The 19468-nt window shown below is 35.2% G+C and overlaps 1 protein-coding gene across 3 annotated transcripts in view; it reads left to right on the forward strand.

Annotated features, from left to right (window-relative positions):
• LOC132754326 (fatty-acid amide hydrolase 1-like) overlaps positions 1-19468 on the forward strand; it is a 67519-nt gene that overhangs the window by 33104 nt on the left and 14947 nt on the right. For all 3 annotated transcript variants that reach the window (XM_060744943.1, XM_060744941.1, XM_060744942.1), the window contains exons 10-14: positions 443-568; positions 1647-1744; positions 10774-10879; positions 13858-13901; positions 14725-14876. In XM_060744943.1, the coding sequence (XP_060600926.1) occupies positions 443-568; positions 1647-1744; positions 10774-10879; positions 13858-13901; positions 14725-14876 (526 nt within the window). The remainder of the gene's footprint in view (positions 1-442; positions 569-1646; positions 1745-10773; positions 10880-13857; positions 13902-14724; positions 14877-19468) is intronic.

Below are 19468 nucleotides of genomic sequence, written 5' to 3' on the forward strand. Positions count from 1 at the left end.
AATAAATCCGAACACCAAATCTTAATTTTCAGTCATTAACGCTGTACAGACGTTTAAAGAGTTGTTTTACGTGACGTCACAAATGTAGCGCTAAATATCGAGTGCAAAAAACAAGACAATAATATATTACTGCGCGCTGCTTACAATTTCAGTTGCGTAAGCAAGCCAAGAGGGTTCGTTCCCCATTTTTCTTTGATAATGAAATTAAAATAAAAAGGTTATTTTTTCGTTTTTCGTAAAATATGGTATATATTTTCACTCAACATGATAAAATGCCACATATTTTCACTCGCCGTCCCGGCTCGTGAAAATATGTGGCATTTTATCATGTTTCGTGAAAATATATTCCATATTTCACTCAAACGAAAAAATATCCTCTTAATATTTATTAGTTCCAGTTGAATCTTAGTTTGTTAATATTTACTGTAGTGATATATTTTAGGTATACGAGTCAAAGAGGAAGCTACGTATAGGATATTATACATATGATGGCTATGTCCCATGTATACCTAGTGTAGAGAGAGGTGTTCTTGAAGCTAAATCTGCGCTAGAGAGTATGGGCCACACTGTATGTTTATCTTCCTATTTTTAGCTAAACTATTCTAAGAAAAAGTAAAGCTATTTTACTTACCCTGATATGAGCAACACCATCACACTTTGGTTAAGTTTTTGTATGCAGTTGGTATCTCCAAATCTACTGAAGGGAATGGGTTGAAACTTCACACACTTGTTTGTTATTATTCAACATTAAAGGCACAAGTCTCTTTCTGAGTTACCAGTTGAAAGACTAAGACATGTAGGCAGACAGGCAGATAGGTGGGCACAAACAATTTCTGCTATGCATATGTTCTCCTACATTTTTCAAGGGATTTTGATCAAACTTTCAAATCTAATTAATATTCATCTATATATATAACATGTCAAAAATCAACATGCAATATTTGCCACCACCCCACCACCTTCACCACTACAATATAAAAGTTTAAAAAGTAAAAAAGTGTTTTAATAAACGTCAAAACACTGACAATATTCACCAGGGCACTTGATAATGAAACTTCAGTGAAAAAGTGTTGAATAACCAATTTTGTCTTTTTAGCATGTTTTTTTTTTATGCTCCTTTTTACTGTCAAGCCCTGAGAATAGTCGAGTGCACTTTATGTTGTTGTTGACTTCTGATGTGTTAATATTCTCAAATCCTAAACTAAGTAATGAACAGTCGTTGAACATTGTTTGAATGACCTACAAACATTTGCACTTCACCACTGTGGGTTTGAATTCCAACAGGGACTTTGGATTCTTTCATGTGATGAAGTTATCCAGCTAGCTGATGGAATGTCAGTAATTCTACTCAGATGCCTGTTCATGTGTTAAATAATGCTTTGAAGGGCACTTGAGGTCTTCCCCCACCAGTAAAGCTTGAAAGTCGCCATTTGACCTATTCTGTGTTGGTGCGACATAAGACCTAACCAATGAAAACACAAAAACTGAATGACCTACGCTATGAAATTTTATAAACAAGGCATATACATGTAATTTGTACTAGTCAAATATAGGTACAGTTTGTAAATATATGATCTCTACTTTTATTCTCTATGAATGATTTTAATTCTTTTATATATATATATATATATATAATTATATTGAAGCTTGTGTCATTTGAAGTACCGAATGTAGAGGAAATGTTTGGAACTCTCTTCTTGAAGGCATGTTTTGGTGATGGTGGTGAACATTTTCTAGAAATGATGTTAGTATTGTGCTCATTTTAGTTATAGGACTCATTTGTGTATCCCATTATGTTTTAGAAATTAACACAACTTTTAACATGAGTGTAGCAACCTTTCTGTCTTGTATCTTAATCATTTTTGTGTCGCCTCTACAGAGTAGTGGCGACATATAGGGATCACTTCTCTGTTCGTCCGTCACAAAACTTGTTCGGACTACTCCTCATAAACTACTGGTGCAATTTCATCCAAACTTTACAGGAATGATCAGTACCAAGTCTAGTTGTGCATATTGTCAGCATTTTCCCGTTCAATGATTTTTGTCAGAGTTATGGCCCTTTAATAATTTTTATGCCCCCACAAAGTGGGGTGCATATAGCGTTACACTTGTCTTGTCCGTCCGTACGTCCGTCCCGAAATCTTATGAACGCAACTACTCTTAAACCGGATGGCAGATTTTGCTTAAACTTGCAGGGATGAACAACCTTAATGTGTAGATGGTAGTTAAGGAAGGAATTTTTGCTGCGATCAAATTTAAGAGAATTATGGCCCTTTGTTGATTTTTTCACAATATACTATGTAGAAATTTTGTGAACGCAACTCCTCTTAAACCGGATGGCAGATTTTGCTTAAACTTGCAGGGATGAACAACCTTTATGTGTAGATGGAAGTAAAGGAAGGAATTTTTGCTGCGACCAAATTTAACAGAATTATGGCCCTTTGTTGATTTTTTCACTATATACTATGTAGAAATTTTGTGAACGCAACTCCTCTTTAACCGGATTGCAGATTTTGCTTAAACTTCCAGGGATGAACAACCTTAATGTGTAGATGGTAGTAAAGGAAGGAATTTTTGCTGCGACCAAATTTAATAGAATTATGGCCCTTTGTTGATTTTTTCACTATATACCATATAGAAATTTTGTGAACGCAACTCCTCTTTAACCAGATGGCAGATTTTGCTTAAACTTCCAGGGATGAACAACCTAAATGTGTAGATGGAAGTAAAGGAAGGAATTTTTGCTGCGACCAAATTTAACAGAATTATGGCCCTTGTTGATTTTTTCACTATATACCATATATATGTTGTCAGTGGGGGCATCCGTGTCCTTTGGACACAGTTCTAGTTATTTTTAAAGTTTGTCCCGACTACTTTTTTTATACCACTAATGCAATTTCAATGAAAATTTACAGGATTGATCTGTAGCTCAAGTCCTTGCAAATATTGCACGGTTTTCTGGTTGAATGATTTTTGGCCGAGTTATGGCCCTTTGATAAAAAGGTGTTTTTTAGCTCACCTGTCACAAAGTGACAGGGTGAGCTTTTGTGATCGCTTTTCGTCCGGCGTCCGTCTGTAAACTTTTACTTTAAATGACATTTTTTCATAAACCACTAAGCCAATTTCATCCAAACTTCACAGGAATGTTCCTTTGGTGGTCCCTTTAAAAATTGTTCAAAGAATTTAATTCCATGCAGAACTCTGGTTGCCATGGCAACCGAAAGAAAAAACTTTAAATATCTTCTTTTAAAAAAACCAACGAGCTAGAGCTTAGATATTTGGCATGAAACATCTTCTACTGAGTGTCTACCAAGATTGTTCAAATAAAAGCCCTGGGGTCAAAATTGGCCCCGCCCCAGGGGGTCATTGATTTTCCCTATATGCATATAGTAAAAACTTAAAAAATCTTCTTTTAAAGAACCCAAAGAGCTAGAGCTAAGATATTTAGCATGAAACATCTTCTAATGAGTGTCTACCAAGTTTGTTAAAATAAAAGCCCTGGGGTCAAAATTGGCCCCGCCCCAGGGGGTCATTGATTTTCCCTATATGCATATAGTAAAAATTTAAAAAATCTTCTTTTAAAGAACTCATGGAGCTAGAGCTAAGATATTTAGCATGAAATATGTTATAATGGGTGTCTACCAAGTTTGTTCAAATAAAAGCCCTGGGGTCAAAATTGGCCCCGCCCCAGGAGTCATTGATTTTCCTTATATGTGTATATCAAAAACTTAAAAAATCATTTGTGAAAAAACCAAAATAGCTAGGGTTTAGATAATAAGCATGAAACATCTTCTAGTGGGTGTCTACAAAGTTTGTTCAAATTAAAGCCCTGGGGTTAAAATTGGCCCCGCCCTGGGTGTCATTGATTTTTGGCCAGGTTGCACTGGTGCAAACCCGGGTTATAGTATGGTGAATGTTGGGCGGCGGGCGGGCGGGGCAAAAACTTTTGTAACAGTTTTCTCAGCAACTACTTATCACAGCCTTTTAATATTTGGTGTACAGCATCAACACATGGTCCCATACTGTGGGATTCGATTTCAGGTCTGTCGCTCATCTACTTCCTGTTTGCTGACCTAGTTAAATTTTCCACATTAATGGTCAATAGCAAGAAATTTTCGTAACAGTTTTCTCAGCAACTACTTATCACAGCCTTTTGATATTTGGTAAACAGCATCAACACATGGTCCCATACTGTGAGATTCGATTTCAGGTCTGTCGCTCATCTACTTCCTGTTTGCTGACCTAGTTAAATTTTCAACATTAATGGTCAATAGCAGGAAATTTTCGTAACAGTTTTCTCAGCAACTACTTATCACAGCCTCTTCATATTTGGCACACAGCATAAACATATGGTCCCATACCGTGGGATTCGATTTCAGATCTGTCTCTCCTCAACTTCCTGTTTGCCAACTTAGTTAAATTATCAACATTAATGGTCAATACCAGGAAATTTTCGTAACAGTTTTCTCAGCAACTACTTATCACAGCCTTTTGATATTTGGTATACAGCATCAACACATGGTCCTATACTGTGAGATTCGATTTCAGGTCTGTCGCTCATCTACTTCCTGTTTACTGACCTAGTTAAATTTTCAACATTAATGGTCAATAGCAGGAAATTTTCGTAACAGTTTTCTCAGCAACTACTTATCACAGCCTCTTCATATTTGGCACACAGCATAAACATATGGTCCCATACCGTGGGATTCGATTTCAGATCTGTCTCTCCTCAACTTCCTGTTTGCCAACTTAGTTAAATTATCAACATTAATGGTCAATACCAGGAAATTTTCGTAACAGTTTTCTCAGCAACTACTTATCACAGCCTTTTGATATTTGGTATACAGCATCAACACATGGTCCTATACTGTGGGATTCGATTTCAGGTCTGTCGCTCATCCACTTCCTGTTTGCCGACTTAGTTAAATTTTCTACAGTGATGCTCAATGGTAGGAAATTTTCGTAACAGTTTTCTCAGCAACTACTTATCACAGCCTCTTGATATTTGGCATACAGCATTAACATATAGTCCTATACCGTGGGATTTGATTTCAGGTCTGTCGCTCATCCACTTTCTGTTTGCCGACTTAGTTAAATTTTCATCATTAGTGGTCAATAGTAAGAAATATTCGTAACAGTTTTCTCAGCAACTACTTATCACAGCCTCTTCATATTTGGCACACAGCATAAACATATGGTCCCATACCGTGTGATTCGATTTCAGATCTGTCTCTCCTCAACTTCCTGTTTGCCAACTTAGTTAAATTATCAACATTAATGGTCAATACCAGGAAATTTTCGTAACAGTTTTCTCAGCAACTACTTATCACAGCCTTTTGATATTTGGTATACAGCATCAACACATGGTCCTATACTGTGAGATTCGATTTCAGGTCTGTCGCTCATCTACTTCCTGTTTACTGACCTAGTTAAATTTCAACATTAATGGTCAATAGCAGGAAATTTCGTAACAGTTTTCTCAGCAACTACTTATCACAGCCTCTTCATATTTTGGCACACAGCATAAACATATGGTCCCATACCGTGGGATTCGATTTCAGATCTGTCTCTCCTCAACTTCCTGTTTGCCCAACTTAGTTAAATTATCAACATTAATGGTCAATACCAGGAAATTTTCGTAACAGTTTTTTCTCAGCAACTACTTATCACAGCCTTTGATATTTGGTATACAGCATCAACACATGGTCCTATACTGTGGGATTCGATTTCAGGTCTGTCGCTCATCCACTTCCTGTTTGCCGACTTAGTTAAATTTTCTACAGTGATGCTCAATGGTAGGAAATTTTCGTAACAGTTTCTCAGCAACTACTTATCACAGCCTCTTGATATTTGGCAATACAGCATTAAACATATAGTCCTATACCGTGGGATTTGATTTCAGGTCTGTCGCTCATCCACTTTCTGTTTGCCGACTTAGTTAAATTTTCATCATTAGTGGTAAATAGTAAGAAATTTTCGTAACAGTTTTCTCAGCAACTACTTATCACAGCCTCTTCATATTTGGCACACAGCATAAACATATGGTCCCATACCGTGGGATTCGATTTCAGATCTGTCTCTCCTCAACTTCCTGTTTGCCAACTTAGTTAAATTATCAACATTAATGGTCAATACCAGGAAATTTTCGTAACAGTTTTCTCAGCAACTACTTATCACAGCCTTTTGATATTTGGTATACAGCATCAACACATGGTCCTATACTGTGGGATTCGATTTCAGGTCTGTCGCTCATCCACTTCCTGTTTGCCGACTTAGTTAAATTTTCTACAGTGATGCTCAATGGTAGGAAATTTTCGTAACAGTTTTCTCAGCAACTACTTATCACAGCCTCTTGATATTTGGCATACAGCATTAACATATAGTCCTATACCGTGGGATTTGATTTCAGGTCTGTCGCTCATCCACTTTCTGTTTGCCGACTTAGTTAAATTTTCATCATTAGTGGTCAATAGTAAGAAATTTTCGTAACAGTTTTCTCAGCAACTACTTATCACAGCCTCTTCATATTTGGCACACAGCATTAACATATGGTCCCATACCGTGGGATTCGATTTCAGATCTGTCTCTCCTCAACTTCCTGTTTGCCAACTTAGTTAAATTATCAACATTAATGGTCAATAGTAAGAAATTTTCGTAACAGTTTTCTCAGCATTTACTTATCACAGCCTTTTGATGTTTGGTATACAGCATCAACACATGGTCTCATATCGTGGGATTTGATTTCAGGTCTGTCGCTCATCCACTTCCTGTTTGCCGACTTAGTTAAATTTTCTACATTTATGGTCAATGGTAGGAAATTTTCGTAACAGTTTTCTTGGCAACTACTTATCACAGCCTCTTGATATTTGGTATACAGCATTATCACATGGTCCCATACTGTGGGATTTGATTTCAGGTCTGTTGCTCATCCACTTCCTGTTTGCCGACTTAGTTAAATTTTGACATAATTAATGATCAATAGATAGTAGGAAATTTTCGTAACTGTTTTCTCAGCAACTACTTACCACAGCTTCTTGATATGTGGTTCACAGCATTGACATGTGGTCCCATATTGTGGGATTCCATTTCAGGTCTGATGCTCATTACCAACTAAGTTAAATTTTCAACATCAATGGTCAAGACAGTGGTAGAAAATTTAAGTAACATCACAGCCTCAAGATATTTTGTATACATATGCAACCCGGCCTTTTCTGTCTTTGACCCATTTTCCTGATATGTGTATAGCAAAAACTTAAAATCTTCTTTGAAAAAACCCAAATAGCTAGAGTTTAGATATTAAGCATGAAACATCTTCTAGTAAGTGTCTACAAATTTTGTTCAAATAAAAGCCCTGGGGTCAAAACTGGCCCGCCCCAGGGGTGTCATTGTTTTTAACTATATGTGTATAGTAAAAACTTAGAAAAAAAATTCTTTTAAAAAACCCAATGAGCTAGAGCTTAGATGTTTAGCATGAAACATCTTCTTATGGGTGTCTACCAAGTTTGTTCAAATAAAAACCCTTTGGTTTAAACTGGCCTATATACAGGTGAGCGACCTCAGGGCCATCATGGCCCTCTGGTTTCTGTGTGTTGCCAGATAAGCAAAAGCTTGTCAGGACTACTCTTCATAAACTACTGGTGCAATTTTATCCAAACTTTACAGGAATGATCAGTACCAAGTCTAGTTATGCACTGTCCGTCTGTCTGTCCTTCTGTCACAAAATTTGTCCCAACATGAAATTGGCCATCATGAGGTGACACATGTGATTACTGATCGCTCTTGTCTTGTTTTAAATATATTATTAATATTTAATGTTTTGTCTTGAATAAATCTCCCATGTCACTTGTTGTACTAATATTGACATTTTATGTTATCTTAAGAAGAAATTCTGCCTCAATTCTTCAAATCAAAACATAAAGAGCTTTTTGCACTACCTTCGACATTACATACCATATCATGTACTTTTAGTTTGAAAAGATAAAAGTATTTGTATACATAGTTTGCATGTATAAACCATTATTAGAATGTGACATGCTGTTTAGCATGTACTTACTATTCATCACTTGACTGTCTTCAGTGAAGATCTACAATTAATCTGTCACCGTTACTAAAAATAGAAAAATGGTTTCCGGACAATAACTAGAGTAAGGAATGAGATATTGTAATCAAACTTGGTGTATAGCAAGCTTATGTGGAAACCCTGGTTGGTATTGCATTTGGACCCCTTAGGGTCAAAGTCACAGTTACTAAAATAGTAAAATGGTTTCCGGACAATAACTATGAGTTAGGAATGAGATATTGTAATCAAACTTAGTGTATAACAAGCTTATATGAAGACCCTGGTTGGTATTGCATTTGGGCCCCCTGGGGTCGAGGTCACAGTAACTAAAAATAGAAAAATAGTTTCTGGACAATAACATGAGTTAGGAATGAAATATAATAATCAAACTTAGTGTATAGCAAGCTTATATGAAGACCCCGGTTGGTATTGCATTTGGACTTCCTGGGGTCATGGTCAAGGTCACCATTACTAAAAATAGAAAAATGGTTTCCAGACATTGTCTATAACTAGAGTTAAGAATGAGACATTGTAATCAAACTTGGTGTATAGCAAGCTGATATGAAAACCCAGGTTTTTGCATTTTGAACCTATTCAGAAATTTTATGCCCATATATCAGTTAATTTTGGTGCATTTTGTTTTTGTCAAGTCTATGTGTATAACTGTCACTGTATGTTGCATCTTCATTTTATAAGACTTGGTTGCAACATCTCTCTAAAAGAGCATTTTATTTTGACATATTCAAATACGGACACTAGAAAGAGCACTTTATTTTAATTTATTCAGATTTGACCAGAGCACGTTATTTTGATTTATTCAAATATCCTTTCGATGGCCATATCGTAATAAAACGTACCGAAAAATCAACTTCTCAAAACCCGGGCGCTATAGTCATAAGAAGGCTATAACGTAATAAACCGGTATAAAATTTTAGCTTCCTGAAAGCCACTACTGTTTGTCGTAGGAAGGCCAACAAAATTTAGTTTCAAATGACTAAATTCTCGAAGTTTACCTTGCATTTATTTCATTCTGTTAAATGTTGTTCAAATAAAAACACCAAATATGTTAATTGTATAGTGCCCTTTATTGACAGATATAGTAAATGTTTAGATATACAGTACACTTTTTGATTAATGAGGTAATCAAATCGATATCAAAATTAAATGAAGAAAATCTTCTAAATGGTATAGTATTTTAAAATGCATTTATTCATACATCAAACGGAGTTTCTGTAAGCAGTTCTCTTATTTGAAACAAAAATAAGTTGAACTTACTAAATTCACGTTGAAAAGCATAGTATCAATCACCCTTCCTGAGAAAAATTGATTTTCAGTGATTTTCAATAATTACGTTTTAAAACGTTGTGGATGTTTTACTCAACAGGGTATTCTAATGGGCTATATCGGTAAATAACGTAAAATTTACCGTTTTAAAACGTTAAGAACTTGTTTTGAAAAACAAGGATTGTGAGTCTGTTTATTGCAGTTGAACGTAATATTAACAGTGTTATACGGTATGGCTTTGTTGTTTATCGTATCCAGTTGAACAGCCATAGCGTAATATTTTGATTTTTCATAAACACATTAAAAAAACCAGAATGTACGAAAACGAGGTTTTTACGGGTGTGCATGACACAAAATTCAAGTTTTACGCCGATTTACGCTACGGTTTCTAGAAAGGTATATTTTTGATACATTTAACTACGCTATGGACGTCTGTCGTAAAATAAGACTGGCTTTCAGAAATGTAATAATTTGATACGTTTTCTTACGCTTTGGCCGTCCTACAGGTATAGCGGATGGCCGTCGAAAGGATATGGCCTCTTGGGTCAAATTGGCCTGTCTGTAGGTCACTTGATTTATATAAACTTTTAGTGAACACATTTAAGTCTTATTTTATAAAACTATAAAGCCCAGAGCTTAGATATTAAGCATGTAGCTTCATCTTATAGATTTCTACAAAAGTTATATTAAAGATATATATACATGAATATACAAACTATGCTCAAATTTGATATTTGTAAATATTGATAATTGGCTCACAGTCTTTTTGTGTCACCTCTATGAGGGGCATTATCCATGATGCAATTTCTTTAGAGTCATGTCCCTTTTTAACTCAAGTATTATTGATAATTGTTGCCCTTAACAGATGAGGTTGAATACCACATGTGGTGTTATTGTTATCATATTGAACTAGAAATGACTATGATTGTTAATATTGTTGTAAACCTTGTATCTTTAAAAGATAATGGAGTATTTTTTTCTTTAATTATTAATATATACCATCACATAATCAGTTTCTCTGTGACTTTCATAATGGTTACTTATTCTAACTAACCAGTAAAGATGATAGGTGGGGGAAATATGCCTCATTTTGACATTTCTTGTTCAAATATTGCCAACTCTGAAAGGTTGCTTCATTTTGATGGCCACCTGAAAATGCCTGTCTTTTTTAATGTATTCCAATATTGCCACCTCTGACTGCGCACTTCATTTAAATATATCAAATATGTTCACCTCTGAAAGAGCTTTATATTTTGATGTATTAAAATATGGCCACTTGAGAGAGCACTTCATTTTAAAATATGGTAAAAAAAATCCCCATAACTATTCAATAACATTAGGGGCTGGGGCATTCATGTTTTACTAACAAAGCTTGACTCATTTATTAGTTACATGAAGCATTTATTTAGCATATGATTATCTCTTTATAGGAAGAACGATGAGATAGACCCATCAATACAACTCCTTGTTTACCTGTACAAACTTCCATTTTTTATGCAAAAGATTTTGTCATATGTTGCTAGCTTTATTGCAAAGGTAAGTGTAAACATGTTTATTTTAGGTGGTACCTTGTCAGTCAGTGATGCATTTCTTCATCTTTCCTAATTTCTGTGCATTTAAGGTATTACCACCCTAATGGGCACTATAAGGAACTAAAAAATTGACATCATAGGTCAGATATATACCTTAAAGTACACATGTACAAAGTTTACCGTACGGAAATTAAGTTATGGCCACTTTTCTGAACTCAAGCTAGGTTGTTATGAGGGCCCTTTTTTAGAAATGAGGAACCTTTAAATATTCTGCAATAACATTCTAATGAAAAATGTTTTTCCATTAATTTTTGGTAAGAAACAAATAGTACCATTCAGCTAACAATCCACATGTTTCTACTTAAAATTTATGAAATCTGTATAAAAGTGTTTCCTTACCCCATCCATTTTTACCACGTGTCTGACCATTTTCCTACTTAGGGAGCCTTATTTAAAAAATCCTTAAAATTTACCCAAATTAGTGCCTGTTTTCAAAGTTTCCCTAAATTTTTAAAGAAATATATTGGTTGATCATGTAAAATATGAAATACTTTTACCGTCTAGTTTTCATTTTATTACACTTTGAAAATATCAGGTACCATATTTATTACTAGATTTATCATAATTTAGCCAATAAATACCTATATAGATTAAATAAATCAAAATTAAACACTTTTTTCTTTCCAAATGGGACATGAGAGATACATAAATAATTTTAAAAGATAAAAAGAAAGAAAGAAAAAGTTGACCCTTCTGTGGATTGATCCCACAGCCCTCATTATCAATGTAGTTAACAGTAGTTCTAGCCTATTTAAATACTCTTCAAAGCCGAGGTAATGCAGTAGGATGGTAATACCTTAGTTCAGAATTTAGAGCTTAGTTTGACTTGTTTTCATAGGAAAAAATAGGTGTATTGTTACAATCATGGCAGAGTTTTCTTTGTGGTTGCTGTCCACAAACTTTAACTTTTATTAAAACTTTTTAAGTTGTTGGTGTATTGTCTTCATACTTGGCCACAACAGCCTTTAGGACAAGCCCTTTCAGTAGACCAGATTAAACTTGACCTCTTTATAAATGACCTTGATCTTCTAAATTTTGCTTGATTTTTGCTATTAACCCATTACTTCATGAGCATTTTGTGCAAAAAAGCTGTATCATTGAAAAGTCTCCTGTTACAAGTTCAAATTGCTATAAAATTATAAAAACTGCTTCAATACTAATCAAACTTTGGCACAAATGTTGACTGGACCATTGCCTTTGTAGCCTTTGCTAAGTCTTAAATTTCCTGTTACCATGGCAACAAGGGGACATCTCAAAATTGCCAAAAATCACTATTTTGCGTTGATTTTTTCCATCAAAATTGATTTCAAAGTGCTGCAACTTCTCAATGGATTGAGATAGAGTCAAAGGCTTTTCAGCGTTGGTTACACGCTGCCTTTTGATCGACCTGGGGTCATTTTTAGCCTCTCACAAGTACAAAATTTTTTTGGTGATGAGAGGGACTACCTCCCCCCTTCAAACCCCCCAAACAGAAGGGGGCACCAAGACGTTGAAAGGCGTGTATATTGGTTAATGGCTATACCTTTGTTATTTTTAAATTGATTGTCTTCAAACTTGAACCAAAAGAAATCTTTTAGGATAGGCCTTGACCTTCATATTGAAATGCAACATCAATGGATTATCTTTAAACTTGGGTAAAACAACCTTTTGGACAAGACCCTCTAAAAGATTGACTGACCTTGAGCTTTAATTGACCTTGACCATCATGATTGAATTTGCTTATATTTGCGTAACTTTGTTATTGATAGATAAATGATTCATCCTTGGACAAAACAACAAATGAGAGTCAGACTAGACAGACCTATTAAAAAAAAAATTATTTTTTTTTTTCCAAGACTTGTTTAAACTGTTTATTTGTTTGATTTCGTAAAAGTAAAAAAAGCATTGCTCCCGCCTGGCTCTTTTTAGCTCACCTGTCACAAAGTGACAGGGTGAGCTTTTGTGATCGCTTTTCGTCTGGCGTCCGTCCGTCCGTAAACTTTTACTTTAAATGACATCTCCTCATAAACCACTAAGCCAATTTCATCCAAACTTCACAGGAATGTTCCTTTGGTGGTCACCTTTAAAAATTGTTCAAAGAATTTAATTCCATGCAGAACTCTGGTTGCCATGGCAACCGAAAGAAAAAACTTTAAATAATTATCTTCTTTTAAAAAACCGTAAGAGCTAGAGCTTAGATATTTGGCATGAAACATCTTCTAGTGAGTGTCTACCAAGTTTGTTCAAATAAAAGCCCTGGGGTCAAAATTGGCCCCGCCCCAGGGGGTCATTGATTTACCCTATATGCATATAGTAAAAACTTAAAATATCTTCTTTTAAAGAACTCAAAGAGCTAGAGCTAAGATATTTAGCATGAAACATGTTCTAATGGGTGTCTACCAAGTATGTTCAAATAAAAGCCCTGGGGTCAAAATTGGCCCTGCCCTGGAGGGTCATTGATTTTCCTTATCTGTACTGTATGTGTATAGCAAAAACTTAAAAATCTTCTTTGAAAAACCCAAATAGCTAGAGTTAAGATATTAAGCATGAAACATCTTCTAGTAAGTGTCTACAAAGTTTGTTCAAATAAAAGCCCTGGGGTCAAAACTGGCCCCGCCCCAGAGGTGTCATTTATTAACTATATGTGTATAGTAAAAACTTAAAAAATCTTTTTTTAAGAAACCCAATGAGCTAGAGCTTAGCTTGAAACATCTTCTTATGGGTGTCAACCAAGTTTGTTCAAATAAAAGCCCTTGGGTTAAAATTGGCCCTGCTGGGGGGCAGGGTGGGGCGCTATATACAGGTGAGCGACTTCAGGGCCATCATGGCCCTCTTGTTATTTTTGGTTTTAATTGGTTATTTATCATTGTTGCTCTCAAAAGACGACCATTGGCACTGCATGTGCATCTCTGTTTTTAATATATTTAATATTTATACATACAGGAAAAGGTGCCTGGTCTACAAATACGATCAATGCAGGGTGTAAAGTAAGTTCTTGTTGGTTTTAATGAGACATACCATCATGTTTTAGTCAATAGTAAAAAAATTGGCTGTTCAAATGAAATTTCTTACTTCTGTGAGTTTATAAAAGTTCAATCTAGCCTTATATAATAGATTCTAGGTCACTGAACTTCCTTAAACCTGAGATGTCAATATTGTTATATCACAAAACCTATCAGTACCAGAATTACACAAATCTGGAAAAAGGGTGATGCCTGGAAGCATTAACCACAACAAAATTACATAAAAATTGCAGACTTTTCATGGTATGGCACTAACATGTCACATTGAAGGTCCCATGATAACCGCTGTATGAACACATTGCAGATGTTTCAAAATTCCAAATTTTACCATTTCATATTAAATGTTGAATACTGCTTAAGCCTGTGCTAGGGAATGGTAGCTTGCACTTCTCATTACCTTTCATGAACAGGGTTAATCAAACCAAGCCTGCAATATTTTCAATTTTGTCGTTTTGTGCGTTCTTTAGAGATTCTCACTCTTTTATTGGTTTGAGTCTGTACATGAGGAATACTGAAAAAAAATGCAACGTCCTCATGTTCTCTAGCACCGGCTTGAGCAGTACTTAATCTTCAAAACTTTAAAGGTGCTGGAATCAATGAACCCGAACGACCAGAACACTTACCTTCAGAATCAAAATTGTAATAAACCAAAAATCAGAAATGTTTTGACATTGTAATTTATTTAATGACAGAAATTAGTGAAAATATAACCATTAATAAAACATGAAATAGATAGTGAATGTACTTTATTAGTTGCTGCTAGCAGACATATGATTGGTGCTTACAGGTCTGTGAAGGATTGGTGGCAACTTGCAGGACAAATAGATCGATACAGAAAGGATTTTATGTCACTCTGGAAAAAAGATAACCTAGATGCCATCCTGTGTCCTACAATGCCATATGTAGCTCCGCCTACTGGAACTGTCAAATATCTAATAGGTAGGATGTTTGAGGGTGTGTCTTCATACCTTTTATGGTATGGTGTCCATCTTGTCTTTCATCTGTTTGAAGACAATTAGTTTCTGAAGGATAACAGTATCAGTGGTTGTGTTATATTTATTATCAAAAGATTAATTAATGTTGATTTACTCCATTGTCAACTCATTATTGATATGGTTATGCCCCAGGGGTTCCCACGCTGTCCGGTAAAACGGGAAATGTCCGTGAATTTGAAAACAGGAGCTCCCGGCCTTGAAAAGTCCGGGAATTAGTGTTGATACATAAAAAAAGTCCGGGAAGGTACGGGAATTAGTCTGGAAAAGGGGAGGTAAATCAAACAAACCAAAATGGCGGTCTTAGCACAGTACAAACTCCTCACACTGATTACTTCCCTTGGCAGAATTGTAATCACTGCCTTCACAGACGTCACATGATGATGAAAGTCACATGACGTAACGTCGAAATTCAAATGTAAATATCGACCGTTACATAGAAAATCTAACGTCATTTTTCTCTTTCTGTTTTTTTTTTTTACTTTTTGTACCTACGTCTGTTATATTTTCTTAAAACATTAGCAAAACCGTGTTTACTTTTTAAAATAAATGTAAAAATTGAAAAAATTCATATCGTCAAAAATCTTGACGAAAATGTTGTGATGGCAGAGATCTAATCCTGCTGTAAGGGGAGATCACTGCGTAGGAGATTGAGCACAGTACATTGACTTTCGCATCTTGAATGTTGATGATTTTTCGATTTACAAGTGTTTTGGGAGGCCAAGTTTGACATTTATGAGATTTAACATTTATTTTCTGGTTATTATGGCGGTTTTGTTTGGAAAATGTTATAAGACAGTCACAAATCGACCACAAGTTTGCTTGATTGGCCCACAGACACTTGGGGTTTGGAGCTCAAAACGCCTTTAAAATCCAAATAAAATGCATATTTGTCAATCCCAGCACATGTACTGATCATATATATCAAAAAAACTTAATATAAGCCGTTTTGAAAAAAAATCATATTTCAACATCTATAATAATACACAAGATAAAAATGTTCGCCGGAAAAAATCCACACCCCTACCGTCATAATCACCATGTATTTTATTCCATTTCCAATATTTTTCACATAATCCTTTGGTCCATCGACACAGAAGATATAATTCTTCACGATGATGGTCAATTTTTAAACTTCAACGGTAATATAAACAACGCAAACAGCCGAAATAAACATCAAAATTATCGCCGTTTTCCTCCAACTACAAAATCTTTCGATAAATTCAATGGACCAGACGGCTATGAACGAAGCTGTCCGATTATGTGGTTCCCAAACTTAAAAGCGCTGCGCATTTTGCACACGGCAAAGCTAGGGCCACATAATCGGATAGCTTCGTTCATAGCCGTCTGGTCCATTGAATTTATCGAAAGATTTTGTAGTTGGAGGAAAACGGCGATAATTTTGATGTTTATTTCGGCTGTTGCGTTGTTTATATTACCGTTGAAGTTTAAAATTGACCATCATCGTGAAGAATTATATCTTCTGTGTCGATGGACCAAAGGATTATGTGAAAATATTGGAAATGGAATAAAATACATGGTGATTATGACGGTAGGGGTGCGGATTTTTTTCCGGCGAACATTTTTATCTTGTGTATTATTATAGATGTTGAAATATGATTTTTTTTCAAAACGGCTTATATTAAGTTTTTTTGATATATATGATCAGTACATGTGCTGGGATTGACAAATATGCATTTTATTTGGATTTTAAAGGCGTTTTGAGCTCCAAACCCCAAGTGTCTGTGGATTGGCCCGTGATAAGAAACATGAAAGCTCACAGGTCTGGTTGTTTCCTTGGGCAATTTGTTTAACCTTATTGCTCACAACCATGCTAAAAGCCAAAGGTAAATCAATAATTAGCAACCCCGATCGATAGATAAATCAATGGCTTATCAGCTGGAATTCTGGAGAAATCCACCACCTGTCTTCACTCTTTTTTTTAAACATTAAAAATTTATTTCTTGAAAGATTTTTTAAAACTTTACATCAAAAGAAAGCATAATAAATTCTCTTTAAAATTATGTAAAATTTGTTTATTATGGTTTAACTAATCAATCAAATTCCTTATCTGAAGTCGAGAAAATTGGTAATTTTCACACATACGGCCGATAATTAACACGGCTGCTAATTGTAAAATGGTCATGTGTTTACATTTTATATGCGACCTATATACACTCGTTTGACATGAATGAATCACGCATCAATCGAAAGATGATTGGATAAGCTTTCTGGTGCTATTTTTATATTTAACATATGACCCCTCTGTGCCGAGAAATAGTCCGCTAAAGTCAATGTGATTTATGCACCTGACTTTTCGGAAAATGTTGAATATAAAAATATATTAATATTCTTCACTTTCTAAAGATTAATTTGATATATAAATCATTATTCTGCGCCTACGATAAGCATGTCGCATCCGCGCGTAAAAATAACAATAAGCTAATTTTGACCCGCGTGACCCGCCGGCTGCCATTTTCGAATACTCGCTAAATGTGAATCGTAAACAAATAAAAACTAGAACGCCAGTTATGCAAGTTTTACTTGCCACAAACGCTGATTTATTGAAGTTTTAGGTAGGTAATATAATTGTTTTTTAATCTATAATTTAATTAGAAAAAGTTATGACCATTAAATAAAGGAAATTCTATGTTTTATCGTGACCTAAACAGCCCGAAATTCATTCCGCTGTTTGTTGAATCGGTAGTTGGGAAAATTGAACAAGTCTGAATGTTTGTTTGTATTATTCATGTCATTTACGTATAATTATGATGTCAAAAATATATTTGAGATAAATTCTTTGAATTGTGACATTTTCAACCATGCAGGGTCGCATGACGTAAATAATTCAATCTGGTTAGTTGTTGTTGTTGTTGTTCGTGCATCGGCCGTAAATTTAACTTTAAGAAAAAAAGTGTCTTGTAAAAATCAGGCCTTCTTGATCACTCTCATTTGATTAAATCATATATTTTCAAAGGTATGTTATAAAAGTATTCAGGTTATGATAAATTATGAATGAATATTTCAAAGAAATAAAAAAATGTTAGTTTCTAAACTAGAGCCCATGTAGTCTTGTAGATCTATAAAAAAAAATCTACATCTGATTATGACTTGCAGATTTCCTTTACCTATATAGTATGAACTATGATTTATTGTTTGATTTCACAAATAGAAAATATGTTTACTAGAAATTCTTTGTCGATCACTTGAAAACTTTTTTTTATTTCAGTTATGGTACACAGCAGCTGCTAATTATCATTATGCCTACACTGGGAACATTTTCCGATTTGGCGGGCAGAACAGAACATAGTACATGGTCCTCTACCAAAAGTTACCGACATTACTAATGGACTTTGCTAAAAGCTGTCTGCGATAAACATGGATACAAAATAGAGAAAAACAGAATCCCTAAAGAAAGCCAAACACGGCAAAATTGAAATGTTGCAGGCTCGGTTTGATTGAACCTGTTTATAGACGGTACTGGAAATTGCAAGTTACTGTCCATGCCCCCTAGCACCAGCTTAAGCAGAATTCAACATTTAAACACGAAAATGGTGAAATTTTGAAATTAGAAACATCCGTAGATGTGTTCATACAAGCCTGCTCAATTTGCTAACATTCTTGCTGAAATAAATCGTCAAAAGTGGCTTCAATTGTAAACAAAGTATTTAAAAAATCAGAAAAAGTAAACTACTTCATCAGAAGAAGGTGAAAAGAGTTTAAAATGTGACTGACTTGCTGAAAAAACAATTTTGAATGTCCCAAGTTAAAATGTACTGCTACCAGTACTAATTCCCTATCCCCAATCTTGTCAACTGTGGTTCATTCGTGAACATAACGAAATTGAAACAATTTATTATTTACAGCAAGTTTGATGCCACTTTTTTCTGTTTAATTGTCCCCCGCCTTTTCGAAGAAAAAAGGGGGATATAGAAATAGGCTCCGTCCGTCTGTCCGTCCGTCCGTCCGTCACACTTTCGTGTCCGGTCCATAACTTTGTCATTTATGAAAGGAATTTGAAATAACTTGGCACAAATGTTTATTATAATAAGACGATGTGTCATGCGCAACAACCAGACCCCTACCTCCAGGGTCAAGGTCACACTTGCTCATTCAAGGTCAAAATTGCCTATTTGAGGGTATATGTCATGTCCGGTCCATAACTTTCTTATCTATGAAGGGATTTTGTAAATACTTGCCATAATTGTTCACAATAATCAGACGATGTGTCATGCGCAAAAACCAGTCACCTACCTTCAAGGTCAAGGTCACACTTGGAGGTCAAATATTAACATAGTCTGTTACAGGGTATATTTCGTGTCCGGTCCATAACTTTCTTATCTATGAAGGGATTTTGTAAATACTTGCCATAATTGTTCACAATTATCAGACGATGTGTCATGCGGAAAAAGCAGTCACCTACCTTCAAGGTCAAGGTCACACTTGGAGGTCAAATATTAACATAGTCTGTTACAGGGTATATTTCGTGTCCGGTCCATAACTTTCTTATCTATGAAGGGTTTTTAGCTCACCTTGCAC

The sequence above is a fragment of the Ruditapes philippinarum genome, unplaced genomic scaffold (assembly GCF_026571515.1).
Source record: "Ruditapes philippinarum isolate M1 unplaced genomic scaffold, ASM2657151v2 ctg5708_1_1_1_1, whole genome shotgun sequence".
NCBI classification, from domain to species: Eukaryota; Metazoa; Mollusca; class Bivalvia; order Venerida; family Veneridae; genus Ruditapes; species Ruditapes philippinarum.